The sequence below is a fragment of the Rattus rattus genome, chromosome 9 (assembly GCF_011064425.1).
Source record: "Rattus rattus isolate New Zealand chromosome 9, Rrattus_CSIRO_v1, whole genome shotgun sequence".
Classification (NCBI taxonomy): Eukaryota; Metazoa; Chordata; class Mammalia; order Rodentia; family Muridae; genus Rattus; species Rattus rattus.
Genome location: NC_046162.1, coordinates 7,619,948 through 7,647,761, shown reverse-complemented (window position 1 = coordinate 7,647,761; position 27,814 = coordinate 7,619,948). Strand labels below are relative to the sequence as shown.

Sequence of the window (27,814 nt, the reverse complement as noted above, 5' to 3'; positions counted from 1 at the left end):
TTGTTGATTTCATCCAGATTAGCCTGTTTTATTGAATATTGGCATTTGTAGTAGGGTCTGATGATTTTTTGAATTTCCTCAGATTCTGTTATGTCTCCCTTTTCATTTCTGATTTTGTTAAATTGGATACTCTCTCTGTGACCTCTGGTTAGTCTGGCTAAAGGTTTATCTTTCTTGTTGATTTTCTCAAAGAACCAAGTCCTGGTTTTGTTGATTCTTTGTATAGTTCTTTTTGTCTGTACTTGGTTGATTTCAGCCCTGGGTTTAATTATTTCCTACCATCTATTCCTTGTTGGTGTATTTGCTTCTTTTTGTTCTAGAGCTTTCAGGTGTGCTGTCAAGGTGTTAGTCTATGCTCTTTCAGTTTCTTTTTGAAGGCACTGAGAGCTGTGAGTTTCCTCTTAGCACTGCTTTCATTGTGTTTTGTAAGTTTTGGTACGTTGCACCTTCATTTTCATTAAATTCTAAAGTGTCTTTATTTATTTCTTCCTTGACCAAGTTAGCATTGAGTAGAGTGTTGTTCAATTTCTATATGTATCTGAGTTTTCTGTTCTTTTTGTTGTTATTGAAGACCAGCCTTAGTCTGTAGTGATATGATCTGTCCATTGGTGAGAGTGGGGTGTTGAAGTCTCCCACTATTATTGTGTGAGGTGCAATGCGTGCTTTGAGATTTAGTAAGGTTTCTTTTATGAATGGAGTTGCCCTTGCATTTGGAGCATAGATATTCAGGACTGAGAGTTCATCTTGGTGGATTTTTCCTTTATGTATATAAGGTGTCGTTATCTTTTTTTGAAAGCTCTTGGTTGAAAGTCGATTTTATTCTATATAAGAATGGCTACCCCAGTTTGCTTCTTAGGACCATTTGCTTGAAAATTGTTTTCTAGTCTTTTACTCTGAGGTAGTGTCTACCTTTGTCAGTGAAATGTGTTTGCTGCATGCAGCAAAATGTTGGGTCCTCTTTCCATTTGCAGTCTATTTGTCTATGTCTCTTTATTGGGGAATTCAGTTCATTGATATTCAGAGATATTAAGGAGTAGTGAGTTTTGTTTCCCGTTGTTTTTGTTGTTAGATGTTGAAGTATGTTTATGTGGCTCTGTTCTTTGGGGTTTGTTGCAAGAAGATTACATTTTTGCTTTTTCTAGGGTGTACTTCCCCTCCTTGTGTTTGAGTTGTCCATGTATTATCCTTTGCAGAGATTGATTTGTGGAAGACATTGTGAAAATTTGGTTTTATTTGAGATCTTCTGGCTTTCATTGTGTCTGTTGAGTAGTCTGGTGTAATTCTGATATGTCTGTCTTTATATGTTACTTGACCTTTTTCTCTTACTGATTTTTATATTCTTTGTTTTGTGCATTTGGTATTTTGACTATTATGTGAAAAGAGGAATTTCTTTTCTGGTCCAGTCTATTTGGAGTTCTGTAGACTTCTTGTTTGTTTATGGACATCTCTTTCTTTAGGTTAGGAATATTTTTGCCTATAGTTTTGTTGAAGATATTTACTGGTCCTTTAATTTGGTAATCTTCACTTTCTTCTATACCTATTATCTTTAGGGTTGATCTTCTTATTGTGTCCTGGATTTCCTGGATGTTTTGGGTTAGGTGGTTTTTGCATTTTGCATTTTCTTTGATGGTTTTGTCAATGTTTTCTATGGTATCTTCTGCCCCTGAGATTCTCTCTTCTATATCTTTTATTGTGTTGGTGATGCTTACACCTATGACTTCTGGTCTCTTTCCTAGGTTTTCTATCTTCTGAGTTGTCTCTCCCTTTGATTTCTTTATTTTCTATTTCCATTTTTAAATTCTGGATCATTTTGTTCAATTCCTTCACCTGCTTGATTGTGTTTTCCTATAATTCTTTAAGGAATTTTTGTGTTTCTTCTTTAAGGACTTCTACTTGGTTACCTCTGTTGTCCTGCATTACTTTAAGGGAGTTAATTATGTCCTTCTTAAAGTCCTTTATCATCACCATGAGATGTGAATTTAAATCCAAATCTTGATTTTTCTGGTGTGTTAGGATATCATGTATTTGCTTTGGTCTGAGTATTGGGCTCTGTTGATGCCATGTAGTCTTGGTTTCTCTTGCATAGGTTCCTGAGCTTGCCTTTCACCATCTGGTTGTCTCTGGTGTTAGCTGGTCTTGCTGTCTCTGACAGAGACTTGACCCTCATATAAGCCTGTGTGTCAGTACTTCTGAAGATTAATTTTGTCCCATCAGGATGTCAGTACAGAGGGCTGTGGGCCCCGGGTCAGTTCCTTGCACAGGCAGAAACTGGGAGCGTCCTGTCCCTCAAGGGTTTGTGTGTCCTGAAACTCCATTGCAGGTCCCTCAGAGCACAATTAGTGGTCTTACCTCTGCTCTGATGTGTATCAGTACTCCTGGTGACTGGCTTTCAGCTCTCTCTGTTTTCTTTATATCCATCTTTAATCTATGATGGTCTGGTGGGATTTATTTCTTTTATCTTTTGAGACTTGTTTTGTGTCTGAGTATATGTTTAGTTTTGTCAAAAGATCCATGCTGAGAAGAAGGTATATTCTTTTGAATATGGCTTTAATGTTCTGTAACTTCCTATTAAGTCTATTTGGCTTATTATGTCTGTTAGCTTCATGGTTTCTCTGTTTAGTCTTTGTTTGGATGACCTGTACATTAATGAGACTGCAGTATCAAAATCTTCAACATTCATCATGTGCCAGTCAATATATGATTTGAACTGTAGTAATGTTTCTTTCAGAAACTTTGGTGCCCTTTCATTTGTGGCATAGATTTTAAGAATTTAAATGTCTTCTTGTAGGATTTTTTCCTTTGATGAGTACATAGTATGCTTCCCCATCTTTTTTGATTAGTTTTCATTTAAAGTCTATTTCGGAAGATTATTAAAATGACTACATCAGTTAGCTATGTAGATTCATCTCTTTGGATTATCTTTTCTCAACCTTTTACCCTGAGATGATGTCTATCCCTGTTGAGTTGTGGTTTTGGATGCAACAGAAGGACAGATTCTGTTTTTGCATTTATCTGTTAATCTTTTTTTATATAAGGGAATTGAAACAAGTGATATTGAGAGATATCAATGATCAATGAGTGTTGATTTCTGTTATTTGTTGTTGTTGTAGGTAGTGTTGGTGGTAGTGGTGATGCTACTAGTAGAGGTGACGGTGGTTTGTGTACACTTCTTTTCATTTAGTTTTGCTCATGTGAGATTATATATTCCATAATGTTCATAGGTGAAATTTACCTTCTTAGGTTGGAATTTTCCTTCTAGCACTTTCTGTAGAGCTGGCTTTGTATATATTGTTTAAATTTTACTTTACCATGGGCTATCTTATATTCTCCATCTTTTGAAAGTTTTATTGGAGATAGTAGTCTGGGCTGGCCTCTGTTGTCTCAGAGAGTCTGAAGGACATCTTTCCAGGTTCTCTTGTCTTTTAGAGACTTCATTGAGAATTCAGGTACAGTTCTATGATTTTTTTAATATGCTTGGCACTATTAGAATGTGTGTCACCGAGGGTATGCACTTTAAGTACCTCATCCTAACTGACTAAAAGTCAATATTCTGCTAGCAGCTTTCAGATGAAGTTGTAGAACTCTCAGCACCAGGTCTGTCTGGATGCTGCCATCTTCCTGCCTTGATGATAATGTACTGAAGAAACTTGGAACCTGTAAGCCAGCCCAATTAAGAGTTGCCTTGGTCATGATGTCTGTTCACAGCAGTAAAACCCTAACTAAGACAAATTCTAACAAATCTGCCTTATATGTTACTTCATTTTTTTTCCTTGAAGCTTATAATTTTTTTGTTGTGCATGTTTAGTGTTTTGATTAATACGTGGCAAGAGGACCTTTTTTTGTTTGTTTGTTTAAATCTATATGATGTTTTGTGTGCTTTTCTAACCTTTGTAGGCATCTCCTTTGTATTAGGAAATTTTTCTTCCATGATTTTTGTTGAAAATATTTTCTGGGCCTTGGAGTTGGGATTTTTCTCCTTCCTCTGTTTCCATTATTCTTAAGTTTGGTTCTTTCCTAGTGTCCCAGATTTCCTGGATGTTTTGTGTCAGTAGTATTTTAGATTTAAATTTATGATTATTGTTTCCATATCGTATATTTTATCTTTAATTCCTATGGTGGTTTTAATAAGTGTGGACCATGGGAAATGCTACTTTTAGGAGGTGTGGTTTTGTTGGAATAGATGTGGCTTGCTTGAGCAAGTATATCACTGTATAGCTTAGCTTAGAAGTCTCCTACTGCTCACATTCTGCCCAGTGGAAGAGACCCTCTTCCTGGCTGTAGAAGATAGTCTTTTTTCTGGCTGCCTCCATATCAAGATGTAAAACTCTGGGCTACTTCAGTATCATGTCTGCCTGAACACTGTCATGCTTCCCACAATGATGATAATGGACTGAACCTCTGAAATCATAAGCCAACCCCAATTAAACGTTTGCCTTTATAAAAGTTGCCTTGGTCATGGTGTCTCTTCATAGTAATAAAACCCAAACTAAGGTGTTTGGGTTTGGGATTGGGATATTGCTGTGATAAGCCTGACCATGCTTTTGTTTGGAAGAATGTGGATTTGGGGATTTTGGATTTGGAGAGCAATGGAATGCTTCAAGTGAGGCTTACTAGGCCATCCTAGTAGAAATAAGGAGACATTGGTGCTGAGGGTATTGAACTTGGGAGGCGTGGCTCAAGAAGTTTCACAGGGAGGAATTTTGGTATGTTTCCTGTAGACCACTTTTATCATCTTTTGGTGAAAAATGTGGCTGAATTTTCCCTTTTCTGGAGAGTCTATCAGAGGATAAGGTGAAGATATTCAGATTGATTACTTTGAAAAAGGAGTTCTCAAAATAGCCTAGCATTGACTCTCTCCTGTTGTGCACCCTTATGAAGAACCTTTTTATCAGATGTATCAAACAAAAAGGAAAAATACAAAATGTACGGCTCAGTAATTAAAGGAACATGGGGAAGTGGAATGAACCTAAATCCTGTGTTCAAGGACATTAAATGTAGTTAAGGGACAAGATCCCGCACAGCTAAGCTTATTGTTTATGCTTTTGCAGTTGAAAAAGGGATAGTTATGTTAGGTATTATTATGAACTAGTTATTTTTATTTGGACATAAGGAGATATGATTACGTGTAAAATTGACAAGGGATGGATTGTGATGACTATTATCAGTTGTCAACTTGACTATATTTAGATTGAGCTACAATCCAGAACTTATAATGATCTTGTGAAAATGTAAGAAAGGCTAGGTGGTATAGATGCCTTTAGTCTCAGCATTCAGGAGATGGAACATACAGATCTCTGCGTTTTGTTTTGTTTTTTTCATCTTTATTAACTTGGGTATTTTTTTTGAGATGCATTAACTTTTATTTTATTTTTTTATCTTTATTAACTTGAGTATTTCTTATTTACATTTCAATTGTTATTCCCCTTCCCGGTTTCCTGGCCAACATCCCCCTAACCCCTTCCCTTCTATATGGGCTTCCTCCCCATCCTCCCCCATTACTACCTCCCACAACAATCACATTCACTGAGGTTCAGTCTTGGCAGGACCAAGGGCTTCCCTTCCACTGGTGATCTTTGATTAGGCATTCATTGCTACCTATGAGGTTGGAGCCCAGGTCAGTCCATGTATAGTCTTTGGGTAGTGGCTTAGTCCCTGGAAGCTCTGGTTGGTTGGCATTGTTGTTCATATGGGGTCTCGAGTCCCTTCAAGCTCTTTCAATCCTTTTTTTTCTCTGATTCCTTCAACAGGGTCCTGCTTTCAGTTCAGTGGTTTGCTGGCATTCGCTTATGTATTTGCTGTATTCTGGCTGTGTCTCTCAGGAGCGATCTACATCCAGCTCCTGTCGGTCTGCACTTCTTTGCTTCATCCATCTTGTTTAATTGGGTGGCTGTATATGTATGGGGCCACATGCGGGCAAGCTCTGAATGGGGTGTTTCTTCTGCCTTTGTTCTAAACTTTGCCTCCCTATTCCCTGCCAAGGGTATTCTTGTTCTCCTTTTAAAGAAGGAGTGAAGCATTCGCATTTTCGTCATCCTTCTTTAGTTTCATGTGTTCTGTGCATCTAGGGTAATTCAAGCATTTGGACTAATAGCCACTTATCAATGAGTGCATACCATGTGTGTTTTTCTGTGATTGGGTTACCTCACTCAGGATGATATTTTCCAGTTGCCTCCATTTGCCTATGAATTTCATAAAGTCATTGTTTTTGATAGCTGAGTAGTATTCCATTGCATAGATGTTCCACATTTTCTGTATCCATTCTTCTGTTGAAGGGCATCTGGGTTCTTTCCAGCTTCTGGCTATTATAAATAAGGCTGCTATGAACATAGTGAAGCATGCGTCTTTGTTATATGTTGGGGCATCTTTTGGATATGTGCCAAAGAGAGGTATAGCTGGGTCCTCAGGTAGTTCAATGTTCAATTTTCTGAGGAACCTCCAGACTGATTTCCAGAATGGTTGTACCAGTCTGCAATCCCACCAACAATGGAGGAATGTTCCTCTTTCTCCACATCTTCGCCAGCATTTCCTGTCACCTGAGTTTTTGATCTTAGCCATTCTCACTGAGGTGAAATCTCAGGGTTGTTTTGATTTGCACTTCCCTTATGACTAAAGATGTTGAACATTTCTCAGCTATTCGGCATTCCTCAGCTGTGAATTCTTTGTTTAACACTGAACCCCATTTTTAATAGGGTTATTTGTCTCCCTGCAGTCTAACTTCTTGAGTTCTTTGTATATTTTGGATATAAGCCCAGATCTCTGTGTTCAAAGTCACTTTACAGAGCAAGTTCTAGGATAGACAAGAAGAGGCAGTGAGGGATGTAATAGATCAAAGAGGCCATGTTCCAGCCTCAGTAAGCAGCAGAACTTGGCAGCTTCAGCCACATGCCTCCAGCTTTAGAGTCAAGAATAGAAGGGGTTATTGGCACAATTGATGCGAGTTAGCTGGAATTAAGAAATTAGCTGTGATTATGAACAGACCAGCATTACTGAGGTGAAGTCTTCTGGGAAGTGTTTTCTGAGAGCACAAAAAGCAGTGGTCTAGAGATCAGCATCATGCTGGCAGCTGGACTTGGTAATATCATCCTTGGTAAGAATCATCCTGGTGGTACTGGTTTTGGCAACATAAAGGGGACCTGGTGAACAGCTGAAGTTTAAGACTGTGAGAGATCAGGAAAGACCATTGACAGAGGTACAGCCTCAGTTGCAGTTGACAGCACAGGACTGAAGTGGTCATGCAAAGAAATTGAGAATGCACCATAAAGAGAGCCTTTAACAGCCTATTGATGAATCCTAGTTTTAGTGAAAGACACCAGTGTATTGGAGATGCCAGTACCATGGCAGCAGTGGACTTGAATCAACTAGAGTCTAGAGTGTTACAAAGGAAACAGCTGAAGATGTGACTGAAGCCCTTTCAGGATCCCTGATCATGTGTGTCTCCCTGACATGAACATGACACGACAAATAACTGTAAAATTCAAGTTGCTTTGGATACCCTAAGATGCTAGAGCTGTGGGATACCTGCTGAAGAAAGCTGATAACAGGGAGCTGAAACAGTCCAAGAGAACAAAGTCTGTTGTGGTCAGCAAAAGTGAAAGAAGTTGGAGATCTGAAGAGTGCTTTGACATCAGACATGGAGATGTAGAATTTGGAATTTACCCAGCTGGTGTTCTGTCTTGTTTTGGTTCAATATTTCCTCATTATGACATTTGGGAGTGGTAATGCATATTTTGTATTGTTGGAAGTATGTGGTCTGCTTTTGATTTTGAAATTATAGGAGATTGCTCTTAAGAGATTATCTGAATCTCAGAAGAGACTTTGAACTTTGGACTTTTAAGCATTTTTTGAGACTATGATAGACTATGGGGACTAATGAAATTGAGCTAAATGTATTTTGCACTTTGTTACATCTAGGTATGGCTCCCATAGACTTATGTGTTTGGACAAGGCTAAAGGATGCAGGGAGTGGAATGCGGTTGTTTGAATATGCTTAGTCCATGGGGAGGCACTCTTAGAGGGGTGGCCTTGTTGGAACAGGTATGACCTTGTGGACGGAAGTATGTCACTGTGTAGGTGGACTTTAAAGTTTTCTAGTGACCAAGTTCTGCACAGTGTGGAAGAAATCCTCTCCATGGCTGCCTACAGAAGATTGTCACCTACTGGCTGCCTTCATATCAAGTACTAGGCTCCCCTAGTACTGTTTTCCTGGACACAGTCAGCTCCCAATTAAGTGTTTGCCTTCGTCATGGTGCCTCTTCACAGCAATTAAACCCAAATTAAGACATTGCCTTGGATAACCCAATGAGATTCTCTATTTCATCTTTTGTATTCTCGTGGCGAAGTTCTCGTTGGAATTCCTAAAATTTTCATTTCCAGAATTCCCTTATTTTGTATTTTCTTTATTGCTTCTATTTCCATGTTGAGATATTGAATAATTTTGTTTGTTTCTGTCAATTGTTTTGTCCACCTATCCTGGGTTTTAAAGGATTTATTCATTTCCTCCAACTGTTTTTATTTTCCCGGATTTCTTTAAGGAGTTTATTGATTTTTCTCTTTAAGGACCTCTATCATCTTCATATATTTGTCTTTATCTTGTGCTTCAGCTATATTGGAATATTCATTGCCTGCAGTGATAGGAATGATGGTTTCTAGTGAACGCATTTGTCCTGGCTGTTATTGATTATGTTCCTACACTGCCATCTAGGCACAGTGGGGTTGGGATGACTCTAGACTTATGTGCTGATTTCTGGGTTTGTATTTGCAGGGTGGGTGCTTTGTTCTTTGATTTCTATTTGTTGTCCAGAGTTTTGGAGAGTATGATGGCTGTGTGTTGCTTGTTTTACTGGACTACTTAGCTGGTGTGTTCACAGGAAATGGCTGCTGGTGTTGGAGGCTGGGGTGGAATGATGAACTAGGAGAGGAAGACTGGGAGTGGGGGATGCTCTGTGGGACCCACAGGAGATAAGGGAAAGGGGGAATGTAGCTGGTAATTTAGGAACGAGACTGAATGAATAGGTCTATGAGGAGAGAGAGAAAAGGAGAGAGAGAGAGAGAGAGACAGAGACAGAGAGAGAGACAGAGAGAGAGACAGAGAGAGACAGAGAGAGACAGAGAGAGACAGAGAGAGAGACAGAGAAATAGAGCGACACAGAGAGACAGAGACAGAGAGAGCTGAGAAGTTTTGCGGGCAGCCTACTTGTTTTTCTGGTAAGTGTGGTTTGTGTTTGAGCAGAAGGTGCCTGCTTCAGTTGCAGGCTATTCACAACAATTAGTGTGGGTAGGGAGGTAAGGAGTAGATGATCTGTGAAATCCACAGGAGATATAGACAGGAGTGGAAGGGAGACCACAGCAGATATTCTATTATAGCACTAGGGATGAGACTTAGATTAAATTTGGGGAGAGATCAGAAAAGTTCTTTAGGTAGCCTACATGGTTGTTCTAAAATACATTTTCATTTACTTTTAGAAGTGGATAACAATATGGAAGAGAAGTCTTTATCCAGGTAAGCCTATATAATTTAAAAATAAATGATGAAATTGGTAAGTCCAAAGTAAGAAAGTATTATTGTTGAGTGTACTTTGATATAGGCACAATACTATGTGCTCAATGCTTGCTTATAGTAACCATGGCCAGTTTGCAAAATATCTATTTTTTTAATTTTATTTTTGCTTATCCACACTTTACATCTCACTCACTTCCCCCCTCCTGGTCACCCCACCCACAGTCCTTCCCCACTTAGTTCCCCCTCCCCACCCTGATACTTCAAATCTCTGTGAAGCTAGGCACTCCCTATCTCAGGGGGGCCAGGCAAAGCAGTCCAGCTAGTAGAACATACCACATATACAGGCAACAGCTTTTGGGATGCCCCCCAAAAAGCTGCACGTCTGCTACATTGAGCAGGGAGGCCTAGGTCTAGCCTATGTATATTCTTTGGTTGGTAGTTCAAACACTGAGCGCCCCAACAGTCCAGGCTAGTTGACTCTATTGGTCTTCCTGTGGAATTCCTATCCCCTTTGGGGTCTGTAATCCTTCCTCCTATTCTTCCATAAGAGTTCTTAAGCTCCATCCACTGTTTGGTGTCTTCATCTGTCTGAATCAGCTGCTGGGTGGATCCTCTCAGAGGACAACTTGCTTCTGTCTCATCCAGGATACCATATGTTCAATATCAATGTTCTTATAACCTCTATAGAACCAATTAGATAACTGTTTTCCCAAGAGCTTGAATTTGTGAAATTTTCATTTGTGAAAACTTAAGCATTAATTTTCTTTTGTAGACAGATTAAAAACATCTACAGTTTCAGGATTTAAGGACTCTTAGAAATGTAGCAAAATGCCTGTTAGTGCTTCTTGTGTTTAACCTCTGTTATGGTTTGTATATGCTCAGTCACATCTTTAGAAGGTATGGCCCTGTTGGAGTATTTGTGGCCCTGTTGCAGGAGGTGTGGCACAGTGGGCATGGGCTTTAAGACCCTCATCCTAGCAGCCTGGAAGTCAGTATTCTGCTAGCAGCCTTCAGATAAAGACATAGAACTCTTAGTTCCTCCTGCACCATGCCTACCTGGGTGCTGCCATGTTCCTGCCTTGGTAATGAACTGAACTTCTGAACCTGTAAGTCAGCCTCAATTAAATGTTGTCCTTGTAAGAGTTATGTTGATCATTATGTCTGCCCACAGCAGTAAAACCCTAACTTAGAAAGAAGTTGGTACCAGGAACTAGGGTATTGTTGTGATAGGCTTGAACATGCTTTTGTTTGGAAGAATGTGGATTTAGGGACTTTGGATTTTGAAAGCAGTGCAATGTTTTAAATGGGGGCTTAAATCCTAGCATGAATATGAAAAACTTTGTTACTAACAGTGATTTAAATTGTGTGGATCTGGTTTCAGTGGAGAATTTCAATATGTGACCTAGAGACTGTTTTTGTGATATTTTGGTAAAGAATGTGGCTAATTTTTGCCCTTGTCTGAAGAGTTTCCCTAAGGCTAAGGTGAAGAGACTAAGATTAATTGAATTGACAAAAGAAGTCTTAAAACAGCCTGGTGTAAATTCTGTTGTGTGATTACTAAAGTTTACTCTTATGAAGAGCATTTTAATGAAAAGCAGCAAGATGAGGTAGGAAAAATATAAACTATGTGTTTCAAGTATTAAAAGGCACCAGGAAGGAAATGGAGCTGAATCCTGTGTTCAAGGATAGTAAATTGAATTGAGGGAATAGTGACCTTGGGGTAAGATCCTACCCAGCTAAGCATAGATTCAGGCATGGTGGTATACACCTTTAATCCTAGGAGATAAAGCCAAACAGATCTCTGAGTTCAAGGACAGCCTGAGACAGAGCAAGTTCTAGGTGAAGAAAAGCTTCAATCCAGGCATGGTGGTACACACCTTTTATCTCAGGAGACAGGCATGCAGATACAAGAGTTCAAGATCAATCTACAAAGCAAGATCCGGGACAGCCACGTTTAAGCAGTGAAGGAGTTGGAAAAGAACGAAGCTAGTGATAGTGTAATTAGAAAAAAGGTGTCAAGTTCCACCTCCTGCAAATAGCAGAACTTGGCAGCTTTAGCCATATGGCTCTGCTTTAGAGTCAAGAGGAGAAAGAGACTACTGGGACGATTGATGTTGGGTAGCTGGAGCTAAGAAATTAGCAGTGATTAAGAAGAGACCAGCATCACTGAGGTGAAATTTTCTGGGAAGTCTATTCTGAAAGCACATAGAAGCTGTGTTCCAGAGATAGTCAAGGTTGTACCTTGTGCTGCAGCTGTACTTGGCGATGTGTAAAAGTCACCCAGGTGGTACTATTTTTTAAGGCATGAAGGAGTCATGAAGAGCAGCTGAGACCATGAAGAGACCATGGAAGGCCATTGGTGAAGGTGTAGCCCCAGTTGCAGTTGACCACCCAGGACTGAAGGAGTCATGCAAAGGATTTGAGGCGTGGCACCATGAAGAGATCCTGAGAGGCTACTGGTGAAGCCTACTTGCAGCAGAAGTGTATTGGAGATGCCAGTACCATGGGATGATCATCAAGGACAGCAGCAGCTATGGAGTTGATCAAGTGCTACAGAGGGCAGAGCTGGAGAAATGAAGCCAGCCCTTCAGAGGAGCTCAGAAGATAATGTGTGGATCCCAGACACTGAAACAAGAAGTTGTAACATTGAAGTTGCCTTGGAGACCTCAAGATGTTTGAGATGCCAGATCCATGGGCTATTTGCTAAGGAAAGTTGCTAAGAGGGATTGGAACCAGACCAGCAGAAAGAAGTTTGTTGCAGTCAACAAAGATAAAAAGGGAGTTGGAGATCCAGAGCACTTTGACATCAGACATGGAGATGCAGAGTTTGGAGTTTTCCCAGTGGTTTTTCTGTCTTGATTTGGGGATTACAGTTAAGTGATTTGATAAATCTCCGAAAAGACCTTGAACTTTGAACTTGTAATATTGTTGAGACTGCTATCGACTATGGGAATTCTGGAAGTTGAACTAAATGTATTTTTCATATGCTATGTTTAGTTGAGGCCCCCATAGACTCATGTGTTTGAATAAGACTATGGAGGCCAGGGTGTGGAATGTGATGATTTGTATATGCTCAGTCCAGGGGGTAGCACTATTAGAAGGTGTGGCCCTGTTGGAGTATTTGTGGCCCTGTTGGAGTAGGTGTATCACTGTGGGTGTGGGCTTTAGAACCCTCATCCTAGCCGCTTGGAAGTCAGTATTCTGCTAACAGATTTCAGATGAAGGCTCCTACTTCAACATGCCTGCCTGGATGCTGCCATGTTTCTGCCTTGGTGATAATGAAATGTTGTCCTTATAAGAGTTGTATTTGTCATAGTGTCTGTTCACAGTAGTGAAATCCTAATCAAGACAACTTTCTTGTGTTTAATTGTTCTATTGGGGGTCCTGAAGTTCAAACACATGAAAGAAACTTATGTCAAACACAGCATGTGTCAGAAATGGAATTTGTACTCTAGCTCTAGTTGTAAAGGAAATAGTCACTTTATTTATTCACAGTTATGTGGATATTTAGTAATAAAATAGAAAAGCACAAGTAGCAAGGCACATGGAAGAGGGTGAGTGTGGACATAGTAAGTTAATCTAGTAAAGGATGTTGAGAAGGAATTTGTGAATAGTGGGGATTAAAGAACATTAGTTTGGGCAGAAGTGAGAGTCTTAGAGAAGTGATAACAACAACAGAGTATACGACAGATTTGACAGTGAAAATAATAAAATTCAGATCTAGAGTACTAAAATTATTGCAAAATTCTTTTTTTTTTTTTTTTTTTTTCTCGAGCTGGGGACCAAACCAGGGCCTTACGCTTAGGCAAGCGCTCTACCACTGAGCTAAATCCCCAACCCCTCGAAATTTTAAAACAAAAATTGAAGACTACTGAAAATGCTGTTGCTGTTTAGACTGACCAACTGGAAGACCTGAAAATATCAAAGTGTCTCTTGAAAGTACCAGTTTGGAGCTGAGGAGACAAACCCTTTAATGAAATGAGTTGCTATAAACAGAGGGTACTGAGTTTGATCTCAGCATACAAATAAAAACACAGGCATGATTGCATATGGTTGTTTCTATCCATCACTGAGGAGGCTGTGTTATAGTTATCTCTTATGGCTTGCCAAAAAACCAACCTAGAAGAGTTGATTTGTCAATTCAACACCCCTTCATATTAAAAGTCTTGGAAAGATCAGGAATTCAAGGCCCATACCTAAACATAGTAAAACCAATATACAGCAAACCAATGGCCCACATCAAACTAAATGGAGAGAAACTTGAAGCAATCCCACTAAAATCAGGTACTAGACAAGGTTGCCCACTCTCTCCCTACTTATTCAATATAGCACTCAAAGTCCTATCCAGAGCAATCAGACAACAAAAGGAGGTCAAAGGTATACAAAATGGAAAAGAAGAAGTGAAAATATCACTATTTGCAGATGATATGGTAGTATACTTAAGTGACCCCAAAAGTTCCACTAGAGAACAACTAAGCCTGATAAACACATTCAGCAAAGTGGCTGGGTATATAATTAACTCAAACAAAACAGTAGCCTTCCTCTAATCAAAGGATAAACAGGTTGAAAAAGAAATTAGGGAAATGACACCCTTCACAACAGTCACAAATGACATAAAATACCTCGGTGGACTCTAACCAAACAAGTGAAAGATTTGTATGGCAAGAACTTTCAGTCTCTAAAGAGAGAAATTGAAGATCTCAGAAGATGGAAAGACCTTCCATACTTATGGATTGGCAGGATTAATATAATAAAAATGGCCATTTTGTCAAAAGCAATCTACAGACTCAATGCAATCCCCGTCAAAATTCCAACTTAATTCTTTGTAGAGTTAGAGCAATTTGCAAATTCATTTAGAATAACAAAAAAAACCCAGGATAGTGAAAACTATCTTCAACAATAAAAGAAATTCTGAGGGAATCACCATCTCTGATCTCAAGCAGTATTACAAAGCAATAGTGATAAAAAGCTGTGTGGTATTGCTACAGAGACCGGCAAGTAGATCAATGGAATAGAATTGAAGATGCCAGAAATGAACTCACATACCTATGGTCACTTGATCTTTGACAAAGGAGCTAAAACCATCCAGTGGGAAAAAACATAGCATTTTCAACAAAAGTGCTGGTTCAACTGGAGGTCAGCATGTAGAAGAATGCAAATCGACACTTGCTTATTATCCTGTACAAAGCTTAAGTCCAGGTGGATCAAGGACCTCCACATCAAACCAGATACACTCGAACTAATAGATGAAAAAGTGGGGAAGAATCTTGATCACATGGGCATTGGGAAAAGTTGCTGAAAAAAAACACCAAAGTCTTATTCTTTAAGATCAAGAATTAACAAATGGGATCTCATAAAACTGCAAAGCTTCTGTAAGGCAAAGGACACTGTCAATATAACAAAACAGCAACCAACAGATTGAGAAAAGATCTTTACCAATTCTACATCTGATAGAGGGCTAATACTGAATATATACAAAGAACTCAAGAAGTTAGACTCCAGAGAGCTAAATAACCCTATTAACAATGGGGTACATAGCTAAACAAAGATTTCTCAGTTGCGGAATATCGAGTGGCTGAGAAGCACCTAAAGAAATATTCAACATTCTTAGTCATCAGGAAAATGCAAATCAAAACAACCCTGATATTCTACCTTACCCCAGTCAGAATGGCTAAGATAAAAAACTCAGGTAATAACAGATGCTGGCAAGGATGTGGAAAAAGAGGAACACTCCTCCATTGTTGGTGGGATTGCAAGCTGGTACAACCATTCTGGAAATCAGTCTGGAGGTGCCTCAGAAAATTGGACATAGTACTTACTACCTGAGGACCCAGCTATACCACTCCTGGACATATACCCAAATGATGCTCCAACAGACAACAAAGACACATGCTCCACTCTGTTCATAGCAGCCTTATTTACAATAGCCAGAAGCTGGAAAGAACCCAGATGCCCTTCAACAGAAGAATGGATACAGAAAATGTGGTACATTTACACAATGCAGTACTACTCAGCTATCAAAAACAATGACTTCATGAAATTCATAGGCAAATGGAATGAACTAGAAAATGTCATCCTGAGTGAGGTAACCCAGTCACAAAACAACACACATGGAATGCACTCATGGATAAGTGGATATTGGTCGAAAAGCTCAAATTACCCAGCATACAATCCACAAACCACATGCACCTCAAGAAGTGCGGATGCTTCAGTCCTTCTTAAAAGCGGTAACACAAATATTTATAGGAAGGGATATGGAGACAATGTTTGGAGCAGAGACTGAGGAATGGCTATTTAGAACCTACCGCAACTCGGGATTCAGCATATATATATATATATATATATATATATATATACACATATATATATACACACATACATACATATATATACATATATATATACATACATATATATATACACATACATACATATATATATCCACCAAATCTAGTGCATGCTGACTGGAGGCTGATATATCTGTCTCCTGAGAGGCTCAGGCAGAACATGACAAATACAGAGGTGAATGCTAGCAGCAAACTATTGAACTGAGAACAGGGTCCCATTGGAGGAGTTAGAGAAAGGATTGAAGGAGCTGAAGGGGCTTGCAACACCATAAGAACAACAATACCAACCAACCAGAGCTCCTATGGTCTAAACCACTACCCAAAGAGAACACATGGACAGACCCATGGCTCCAGCTGCATATGTAACAGAGAATGGCCTTGCTGGGCACCAATGGGAGGAGAAGCCCTTGGTTTTTCCAAGGCTGGAGCCCCCCCAGTGTAGGGGAATGTTGGTGGGGAGGCGGGAAGTGGGGTGGTTGGGGAGGGGAACACCCTTATAGAAGAAGGGAAGGGAGATGGGACGGGGCTTATAGAGGGGAAACTGGGAAAGAGAATAACATTTGAAATGTAAATAAAAAATTCCAGTAAAAAGAAGAATAAAAATAAATAAATAAAATATTTAACATGAGTTAATTTTACATTTATGTGAAAGACACAATGTTACCTTAACAATATTGTTATGTTCTGAATATTTTCAAAATGAAGGATAATTATATTAAAGTAAAATAAATAAATAAATAAATAAATAAATAAATAAATAAATAAATAAATAAATAAGAAGGGGCAGCCTCCATCATTGCCCAAGTACTACAGACTAATCATGGTCTTATGTGCTGTCAATCATCCCACCCCCCACTTCACCCCCATTGACCATCACAGTTGCTCTGAAAGTTTAGCTCCACTTTGTAGGGGTAGAAAAACAAATTTACAGAGATTAAATAATTCACCCAACCCAGGGAGGCCCTAAAACCAAGACTCACTCCAGCTCTGCCAGCACCCAATGGTCTACCAAGTGCCATTAAAGGGAATTCAGGTGGTTAAGAGAGCATGAGGATGGGGAGGTATGTGGTACCTGCCAGGGGAAAGCAGGTGTATCAGAAATGTAATTCTCTCCTACTCTCTCCCAAGTGACCTCAGCAAGTTTTAATTATCACATGGGCATGTATTTAATGCACAGGTTTGTTGTATTAAATTGGATATGTAAAAAAAAATAAAGGACAAACCTCTGGGGTGGGGGTAAAGAATTGATTTGTCTCCTGTTTTAGTGAGACACCATTGTGTGGTAGATGGAATCCAAGGAGGAAGAACACTGATGTCCCCTGTCCTATGGACTAAACCACTACCCAAAGAGAACACATGGACAGACCCATGGCTCCAGCTGCATATGTAACAGAGAATGGCCTTGCTGGGCACCAATGGGAGGAGAAGCCCTTGGTTTTTCCAAGGCTGGAGCCCCCCAGTGTAGGGGAATGTTGGTGGGGAGGCGGGAAGTGGGGTGGTTGGGGAGGGGAACACCCTTATAGAAGAAGTGAAGGGAGATGGGACGGGGCTTATAGAGGGGAAACTGGGAAAGGGAATAACATTTGAAATGTAAATAAAAAATTCCAGTAAAAAGAACACACACACACACACACACACACACACACACACACACACACACACACACACCCCAAACCCATATATCTATACACATGTGCATCCTCCCCCTATCCCCAAAGGTGTTAAGGTAATTTGAACCCCTTACAGAGATCTCTATAGCAGATATGCTTGTGGTATTTTATATTCCTTTATCAATTTACATAAATAAGGCACTTAATCTTACTGAGATGTAGACAGTAGACAGGACATGCAGAGATGAGTTTTCAGCCAGAGTTAGCCATTGGAGCAGACATAGCCAATATTCTATCTTGTTTTAAGCAATGGATTAATTTCAGTTCAGGTAGCAGACATATGTACTTGTTAAGAAAATTATCGGTTCAACTTTAAGACAGATGATTTATACAGGCAAAAGTCAATACATTGGCTCTCTTTCTGTGTATGTGTACTGCATATGTTGCATATATTTGTGTGCACGCTTGGAGGTAAGAAGAGGATATTGGTGTCTTGTTCTATCAATCTACCTTATCTAAGGTGTCTCATTGAACCTGGAGCTTTACTTGAAGTCAACAAGTCCCCATGATACCCCTGTCTGTGCCACCCACAGTACTGGGGTTACAAGAGCATGCCCAAGTATTTATTTATCTGTTGAACACCAAGACAACCAAAAGTTTTAAAATACCTGCTGACTTTGAATTATATAAATACAGAAATGTCACTCAATATATAGGTAATAGATATTTCATGAGAATTGCTCAAATGATCAAACTATGTTTTTATTCTAAAGGCTCCCTGACAAACCTGACCCTGATATTCCTGGGCCTTCAACAGAGAACAATGACAGTATTTCCATTATAAAGGTAAATACTAGTTTGTGAAGTTTATTATCTTACAAATTTTGTTAAAATTAGAGTAGCCTGCATATCTCAGTTTTGGAAAGATGGTCAGAGAAAACCATTTTTTTAGATGTGGACCTTTTTTTCTTTCTTTTTTTTTTTTTTTTAAAAAAAAATTTATTTATTTATTTTATGTACAGCATTCTGCCTGCATATGTGACTGCAGGCCAGAAGAGGGCATCAGATCTCATTACAGATGGTTGTGAGCCACCATGTGGTTGCTGGGAATTGAACTCAGGACCTCTGAAAGAGCAGTCAGTGCTCTTAACCACTGAGCCATCTCTCCAGCCCAATGTGGACCTTTCTATATATTCTATAAATTCGAAGTGAGCTGTAAGTTCTTGTAGCTAGTGGTACCTAAGTAAGAGAACGGCCTGTAAATACACAGGGAGTGGAGATTGAGTATAGTTCTTCAGCAAAAGATATCTCTGATATTTTACCAAGGGTGGTTGCAGAAATAAATCCACATTAGAGGGAATATAGTTTAATGACTCCAGTTACTTTAATGATTTACCGTCAGCATAAATGCAGTTAGGTGTTTTCTCTCCTCGGACACTCATATTTCAGTATCACACATGAGAGCATCACTTCTGTTCCCATCTTTACACCTGTATGGAGAATAACAGAAATTATGGAAATTTAGCTATATGTAATTTCTTTTTTTCTAGTTTTTTTAATTTTTTATTAGATATATTTCTTTACTTACACTTCAAATGTTATTCCCCTTCCTGATTTTCTGTACATAAGCCCCCATTTCTCCCCTACCCCCTCCCCCATGTTGGTATTCCCCCTATACATCCCCCTTATTGCATCCTCCATATTCCCCTGCACTAGGGGTCCAACCTTGGCAGGACCAAGGGCTTCCCCTTCCACTGGTGCCCCAACAAGGCTATTCTCTGCTACATATGCAGTTGGAGCCCTGGGTCAGTCCATGTATGGTCTTTCAGTAGTGGTTTAGTCCCTGGAGCTCTGGTTGGTTGGCATTGTTGTTTTTATGGGGTTGCAAGCTCCTTCACTTATTTCAATACTTCCTCTAATTCCCCCAAATAGGGTCCTATTTTAAGTTCGGTGGTTTGCTACTAGCATTGACCTCTGTAATGGACATGCTCTGGATGTGTCTCTCAGGAGAGATCTATATCTGGTTCTGTTCAGCATGCATTTTTTAGCTTCATCAATCTTTTCCACTTAGCACTGCTTTCATTGTGCCCCATACGTTTCATGCCTTAATTATCATTACATTCTAAACAGTCTTTAATTTCTTTCTTGATAAAGTTATCGCTGAGTAGATAAAATTTTGTTCAGTTTCCATGTGTATGTGGGCTTTCTCTCATTTTTGTTGTTCTTGAGTCTCCTTAGTCTAAGGTGACCTGATAGGATGTATTGGATTATTTCAATCTTCTTGTATCTGTTGAAGTCTGTTTTGTGACCTATTGTGTGGTGAATTTTGGAGAAGTTACCATGAGGTGCTGAGATAAAGTTATATTCTTTTGTTTTAGGATGAAATGTTCCATAGATATCTCTTAAATCCATGTGGTTCATAACTTCTGCTAGTTTCACTGTGTTTCTGTTTAGTTTCTCTTTCCATAATCTTTTCACTGATGAGAGTGGGGTGTTGAAGTCTGGTTTGTAGTTTAGTAAAGTTTCTTTATGAATGTGGGTGCCCTTGCATTTGGAGCATAGATTTTCAGAATAGAAGGTACATTATGGTGGATTTTTCCTTTGATGAGCATGAAGTGTCCTTTCTTATCTTTTTTGATAACTTTTGGTTGAAAGTGGATTTTATTTGATATTACAATCACTATTCCATCTTGTTTCTTAGTACCATTTGCTTGGAACCTTTTATCCCAGACTTTTATTTTGAGGAAGTGTCTGTCTTTGTCGCTGAGGTGCAGTTCCTATATGCAACAAAATGCTGTCTCTTGTTTCTATATCCAGGCTGTTAGTCTATGTCTTTTTATTGGTGAATTGAGTCCATTGAGGTTGAGAGATATTATGGACCAATGATTGTTGTTTCCTGTTATTTTTGTTGTTAGAGGTGGAATTGTTTTGTGTGGCTATCTTCTTTTGGGTTAGTTGAAAAAAGATTACTTTCTTGCTTTTACTTGGTTGTAGTTTCCCTCCTTGTGTTGGAGTTTTCAATCCTTTGTAGAGCTGGATTTGTAGAAATATATTGTATAAATTTGGTTATGTCATGGAATATCTTGGTTTCTTTATCTATGGTAATGGAGAGTTTTCCTGGATATAGTAGCCTGGGCTGGCATTTGTATTGTCCTAGGGTGTGTATGACATCTGCACAGGATTTTCTAGCTTTCATAGTCTCTGTTGAGAAATCTGGTGTAATTCGGATAGGTCTATCTTTATATGTTACTTAACTTTTTTTTCTCTTACTGCTTTTAATATTCTTTCTTTGTTTTGTGCATTTTGTTTTTTTGGCTATAATGTGATAGGAGGAATTTCTTTTCTGGTCCAATCTATTTAGAGTTCTGTAGGCTTCTTGTATGTTTATGGGAATCTCTTTCTTTAGGTTAGGGAAGTTTTCTTCTATGATTTTGTTGAGGATATTTACTGGCCCTTTAAGTTGTACTCTTCGCTCTCTTCTATACCTATTATCCTTAAGTTGGTATTCTCATTGTGTCCTGGATTTATTGGATGTTTTTGTATTAGGATCTTTTGCCTTCTACATTTTATTTGTTGTGTCAATGTTTTCTATGGTATCTTCTGCCCCAGAGATTCTCTCTTCTATCTCTTGTATTCCATTGGTGATGCTTGCATCTATGACTCCTGTTCTCTTTCCTATGTTTTCTATCTCCAGGGTTTTCTCCTTTTGTCGTTTCTTTATTGTTTCTATTTCTATTTTTAGATCCTGGATGATATTGTTCTATTCCTTTACCTCTTTGGTTTTATTTTTCTGTAATTCTCTAACGGAATTTTGTGTTTCCTCTTTAAGGGCTTCTAACTTGTTTACCCGTGTTGTCCTGTATTTCTTTAAGGGAGTTATTTATGTCCTTCTTAAAGTTCTCTATCATCATCATGGATGTGATTTTAAATCCAAATCTTGGTTTTCTTTGGTGTGTTGGGTTATTCAAGATTTGCTGTTGTAAGAGAACTGGGTTCTGATTATACCAAGTAGCTTTGCTTTTTATTGCTTAGGTTCTTAAGCTTGTCTCTTATCATTTGGTTATCTCTGGTGTTAGTTGGTCTTGCTGTCTTTGACTGCAGCTTGTCCCCTGAGGGCCTGTGATTTTAGGTATGTAAACTCTTTTTGGAGACCAGTTCTCTCTGGTTGGGATTTGGGTATGGAGAGCTGTGTCACAGAGTTAGCTTTGTGGCACTGATGGAAACTGGAAGGATCCTGTCCCCAGCTGCTCCTCAGTTCCTGTGCCCTATGTGGGTCCCTCTTTAGACAGTTAGGAGAGCAAAAGTGGTGATCTTAACTGTAAGCCTAGGAGTGACAGCACTCCTGGGACACCAGCTCTCTCACGTTGGGATTTCTGTATGGAGCTCTGGGGTGCATGTGGAGACCAGAAGCTACACTGTGTTTTCTATTTGATTCCACTAAGTTTATGTTTAAATCTCTTCATCCAGTTAAACAGTTTCTCCAGTTTCCTCTAATTAGTTGTCCATTTTGGAAGTAATGATTCACACACCTTAGTAACATTTTAATTTTTTATATTTTTTTGCATTTTGAGATAATATAAACTTACACTATTTGTGCTACACTTTAGGATTTGAAATATTAGAAGGTTTTTATTTAGATAATACATTTCACTTTCAAGTGACTTCATAACCATGAGCTTCTAGAGGTTACCTAGAACCCCAAAGTGGGGGTTTATATGAATTATAAGTTGCATTTTTCATGATTTTTGACTGTGGATAATGGACAAATGGGTTTGTAAACCAGTTTCACAGGTGCTACGACATGGACAACACTAGCAATTAACCTACTGTTTAATTATTTAAATAAATATACAAATGGTAGATAGAATGAATTTATACTTCACAATCATGAAAGAAGACAAAGATTGATGAAAATGGGACTATTAATATTAATAATCATCTTATACAGGGTGTAGAAGTTTTGAAACATAATGAATTAAGTTTAATTCAAATTCCAATGACAAGGCCAAGGTTCCCAGTTCATGATTTTCTTGTAGTCTAGCCTAGCATAAATATTTTCACTTCTTAATGATATTCTAGTAATACATGAATAAACATATTTGATGATATTTCGTTGTTTTTGTTTTTACTTTTTGTGTGTCAATGCCCTGTAACTATGAAAGAGTAAAGAAGTGTTAAAAATATGCCTCCTCACCCCACCCCCAAAAGTTAATTTTGGAACAAAACTAAGAAAGTTAATTCTCTATATTTCCATTATAGAAAGTATCTAAAGACCCAGAAATTAATATAAACAACACTGAGTGTATCTCTATAAAAACTTCATCGAGGTTTTTACATCAGAGCAAGCTGGTCAGAAGAAGAGTAGAGAACAGAGTTCGAAAACTTTTAGGAAGACATGAAGTTAATGTTTGTTCTCAGGGAGAGCCACTACCTATTACCTCTGAAGGAAAAACACCTATAAAGGTAATTTCCACTAATTTGGGAAATGATATACTTGCTTGTGTGTGTCCATATGTGTGTTTGTGGGATGCATGGGTGTACTTATACCTGCAGTATTGCAGATGGTGTTAGAAAAGAGGAGCCCAGCCTCAAGCATGTCCTGTACCTCTTTCACAGCTTTATTCTTGGAAACACCTTGCCAGTCACTTTCTAAGGTGTAAATAAAAATAAGTTAGGCTATGGAAATAAAAATTCAGAAAGTGAATATACTTTTAACCCAGGTCAGGAGAAGTCATCAAAATACAGGTAATAAATAGTAAAGACTCCTACAGTAGTTACAGTTAACATTGGGAATAATCAACATGTTTGTGCTTTAGATTTATATATTTTTATGTACATGGGTGTTTTGCCTGTATTATATCTGGGTACTATGTGTGTGGCTGTTGCATTAGGTGCCCGGAAATCAGATATACAGGTGGTTGTCAGCCACCATGTGGATGCTGTGAATTGAACCCAGCTTCTGTGCAAGGGCATCACATGTTCTAAAGTACTGAGCCATATCCTTGGCCCCAAAACCAATGTGTTTGATATACAAATGTTTACAGTATAAGCAAAGATATAAGAAGTGGAAATAAGTAAACATTCTTAGAATTTTTGCTAACCCCTTGGAGCCCTGGCATCATTGTCTTTCTAGTTTTTTTTAATTTTTATTAGATATATTCCCCTGCACTGGGGGTCCAACCTTGGCAGGACCAAAGGCTTCCCCTTCCACTGGTGCCCAAACAAGGCTATTCTCTGCTTCATATGCAGTTGGAGCCCTGGGTCAGTCCATGTATAGTCTTTCAGTAGTGGTTTAGTCCCTGGAAGCTCTGGTTGGTTGGCATTGTTGTTTTTATGGGGTTGCAAGCTCCTCCAACTCTTTCACTCCTTCCTCTAATTCCCCTCAAGGGGATCCTATTTTAAGTTCAGTGGTTTGCTGCTAGCATTGACCTCTGTATTGAGCATGCTCTGGATGTGTCTCTCAGGAGAGATCTATATCCTGTCCCTTTCAGCATGCATTTTTTAGCTTCATCAATCTTATCTAGTTTTGGTGGCTGTGTATATATTGGCCACACATGGGGCAGGCTCTGAATGGCCATTCCTTGAGTCACTTCTCCAAACTTTGCTTCCATATTCCCTCCTATGGACGTGGAAATCCAGAGAATATATGGCAGTAAGATCTGCAATAGGAAGCTGGGTGTGTTGCACATGCCTTTAATCCCAGCACTTAGGAGACAGAGGCAACCATGCCTCTGTGAGTACAAAGACAATCTAGACTTAATTATTTGGCAGAATAGAAGGCAGTGTACATGTGTGCCATTGCAGAAATAATTTCTGCAATAATAATAGGGTAAGAAGGATGATTTATGGTTGTCATTTCTCTCCTCAGACCATGTCAGTCTCTGGGCTCAATCAAATTTGAGTTGTCAATCTTGGTAGCAAGTACCTTTATCCACTTAGCCATCTCATCATGGACCTCTAATTTACTCTGACTAAAAACATTTTAGCATTAACACACACACACACACACACACACACACACACACACACACACACACACAACACACACAACCAAAATACAAAGGCCTCTGTGTTTGAATACTTGGTTCCTGTCTTGGGTAATTGTTTAACCTTTGGAATATGGCCTACTCCCCAGAAGAAAGTTGCCTATGATAAATCTTAATGGTCATCAACATTCTGGCACCTTTCTGAGTTGTCTGTTTCCTGATCTACCAAAGTATAAGAAACAGCCGACAACTGACACAGACCAAGCCAACCTATTTGCCTTCTGCACTGTAATACACTGAAATTTCTGGCAGTCATGAGATTTCCTTCCTTATGTAATTTCTGTTAGAATTTTGTCAAAGCAACTAAAAACTAATATCCCTCTTTTCTGTTTTAAGGCCCACTTAGAAGGTAGAAAGCAAGCAGAAATGATAGCTCTTTTTGCAGTCCACTTACACCAAATGCTCATCTTCACTGCAAGTAGCTAATTGCCTTGAAGTGTATAACTTCAACATTAGGAAAAGGGGGGGGCAGGTCAGACATAATTATTACACCCAATGAATTCATTACTCACTAATAATGGTCAGAAATCAAAGCTAAATCTTTCTTTGAACTGTAATTCAAATTGGTTTTCAAATTAATATTCACTATTTTATGTGTGCTTGGTTGAATGAACATGGATAGACTCATAGGGAGTGCTATTAGGAGGTGTGTCCTTGTTAGAGTATATGCGGGCTTGTTGGAGGAAGATATCTCTGGATGTGTGCTTTGTAGTTGCAGAATCTCAAGCCAGTCTCAGTGTTTCTCTCTCTTCTTGCTACCTGATGATCTGGACATGGAACTCTCAACTACCTCTCCAGTACTATGTGTGCCTAAGTGCTGCCTCGCTTTCTGCAATAATAATAGACTAAACCCATGAACCTCTAAGAACAAATTAAATATTTTCCTGTATAAAAGTTGCTATAGTCATGGAGTTTTGTCACAGCAATAAATTCTTAACTAAGACAATATGTGATGATGTTCAGTAATGTTTGATCGAAGGGAACTTAGCAGGGAGCTAGATCTCAGACACATCATCTGAGCCAATGACACGTTAGGTAAAACATGGCTAACAATCTGTCTTTTGGCAGGCATGTTGTCCTCAATCCCTGATGACAGAAGTAGGGAATTTTAGAGCATATTTAGGTTATTTAAAGACTTATTAAGGAGCTGGAGTGATGGCTCAGAGAGTCAGAGCACATACTGTTCTTGCACAGGACCCAAGTCCTGTTTCTAGAACATGTCAGGTGACTCATAACTGCCTGGAATCCAGGATCAGACAATGCAACAGCTCAGGCCTTCATAGGCAAATGTATTAATTTACAGATACCACAAAAATCATTTTAAAAAACCAATCTTAACCCTTTCCCCTGGCTGGCAGCATGGAGACCGCATAATGCCTGGTGTTACCTTAACAGACATTAACCAGCAGGAGTTTGTCAGAGCTCTGGCAGCCTTCCTTAAAAAGTTTGGAAAGCTGAAAGTCCCGAATATGTGGACACAGTCAAGCTGATCAAACATAAAGAGCTCGCCCCATATGATGAGAACTGCTTCCACAGCACAGCGCCTGTACCTCCGTGGTAATGTTGGGGTTGATTCCTTGACTAAGATCTACAAAGGATGGCAGAGAAACGGTGTCAGGCGCAGTCACTTCAACAGAGGCTCTAAGAGTTTGGCCCACACACTGGAGAATTCTGAACTAAAACTATCTGGCCCCGGACTTCATCATGGCTGGGAGAATTTTAATGACTACTTCTATTTTCTTAGGGGTTATGGAACTGTTAAGATGGTTTGTATGATACTGATTTAACTTTGGTACCTAAAATCTGTCTAGAAAATCATCCACTTCATCTAGATTTTCCAGTTTTGTTGACTATAGGCTTTTGTCATAGACTCTGATGAGGTTTTTTTTTTTCAGAGCTGAGGACTCTGATGAGTTTTTGAATGGCCTTGGTTTCTGTTGAACCAGCACCATGTTGAAAATGCTATCTTTTTTCTACTGGATGGTTTTAGCTCTTTTGTCAAAGATCAAATGACCATACATGTGTGGGTTCATTTCTGGGTCTCCAATTCTATTCCATTGATCTACCTTCCTGTTTCCGTACCAATAACAGGTGGTTTTTAAAATCACTATTGCTCTGTAATACAGCTTGAGGTCAGGGCTGGTGATTCCCCCAGAAGGATAGTTTTTCCTATTCTGGGTTTCTTTTTATTCCAAATGAATTGCAAATTGCTCTTTCTAACTCTATGAAGAATTGAGCTGGAATTTTGATGGGGATTGCATTGAATCTGTGTATTGACTTTTGGCAAAATGGCCATTTTTACAATATTAATCCTGCCAATCCATGAGCATGGAAGATTTTTTTCCATCATCTGAGATCTTTTTCAGTTTCTTTCTTCAGAGACTTAAAGTTGTTGTCATACAGATCTTTCACTTGCTTGTTTAGAGTCACATTGAGGTATTTTATATTATTTGTGACTTATGAAGGATGTTGGTTTCATATTTTTTCAGCTTGTTTATCCCTTTGTGTAGAGGAAGGCTACTGATTAGTTGGAGTTAATTTTATATCCAGTCACTTTGCTGAAGGTGTTTATCAGGCTTAGTAGTTCTCTGGTTGAACTTTTGGAGTAACTTAACAATAGTATCATATTATCTGCAAATAGAGATATTTTGACTTCTTCTCCTTCAATTGTATCATTTTTTTGTTCTCTGATTGCTCTGGCTAGGACTTTGAATACTGTATTGCAGAAGTAAGGAGAGAGTGGGCAGCCTTGTCTAGTCCCTGACTTTTGTGGAATTGCTTAAATTTCTCTCCATTTAGTTCGATGTTGGCTACTGGTTTGCTGTATATTACTTTTACTATGTTTAGGCATGGGCCTTGAATTCCTGATCTTTCCAAGACTTTTAACATGAAGGGGTGTTGAATTTTGTCAATTGCTTTCTCAGCATCTAATGAGATGATCGTGTGTGTGTGTGTGTGTGTGTGTGTGTGTGTGTGTGTGTGTTTTAATTTGAGTTTGTTTATATTGATGGTTTTCTGTATATTGAACCATCCCTGCATCCCTGGGATGAAGCCTACTTGAACATGATAGATGATTGTTTTTATGTGTTCTTGAATTTGACTTTTGAAAATTTTATTGTGTATTTTTGAATCAATATTCATAAGGGAAATTGGTCTGAAGTTTTCTTTCTTTATTGGGTCTTTTGTGGTTTAGGTATAAGTGTAATTGTAGCTTCATAGAAGAAATTTGGTAGTGTTCTTTCTGTTTCTATTTTGTGAAATAGTTTGAACAGTATTGGTATTAAATCTTCTATGTAGGTCTGATAGAATTCT

General features: G+C 38.8%; 1 protein-coding gene across 2 annotated transcripts in view; it reads left to right on the top strand.

Moving 5' to 3' along the window:
- The window catches only part of LOC116909618 (ankyrin repeat domain-containing protein 20B-like), a 118,964-nt gene that overhangs the window by 50,314 nt on the left and 40,836 nt on the right, over positions 1 to 27,814 (top strand). For both annotated transcript variants that reach the window (XM_032913245.1, XM_032913244.1), the window contains exons 7-9: positions 9,463 to 9,499; positions 18,230 to 18,302; positions 22,716 to 22,919. In XM_032913245.1, the coding sequence (XP_032769136.1) occupies positions 9,463 to 9,499; positions 18,230 to 18,302; positions 22,716 to 22,919 (314 nt within the window). The remainder of the gene's footprint in view (positions 1 to 9,462; positions 9,500 to 18,229; positions 18,303 to 22,715; positions 22,920 to 27,814) is intronic.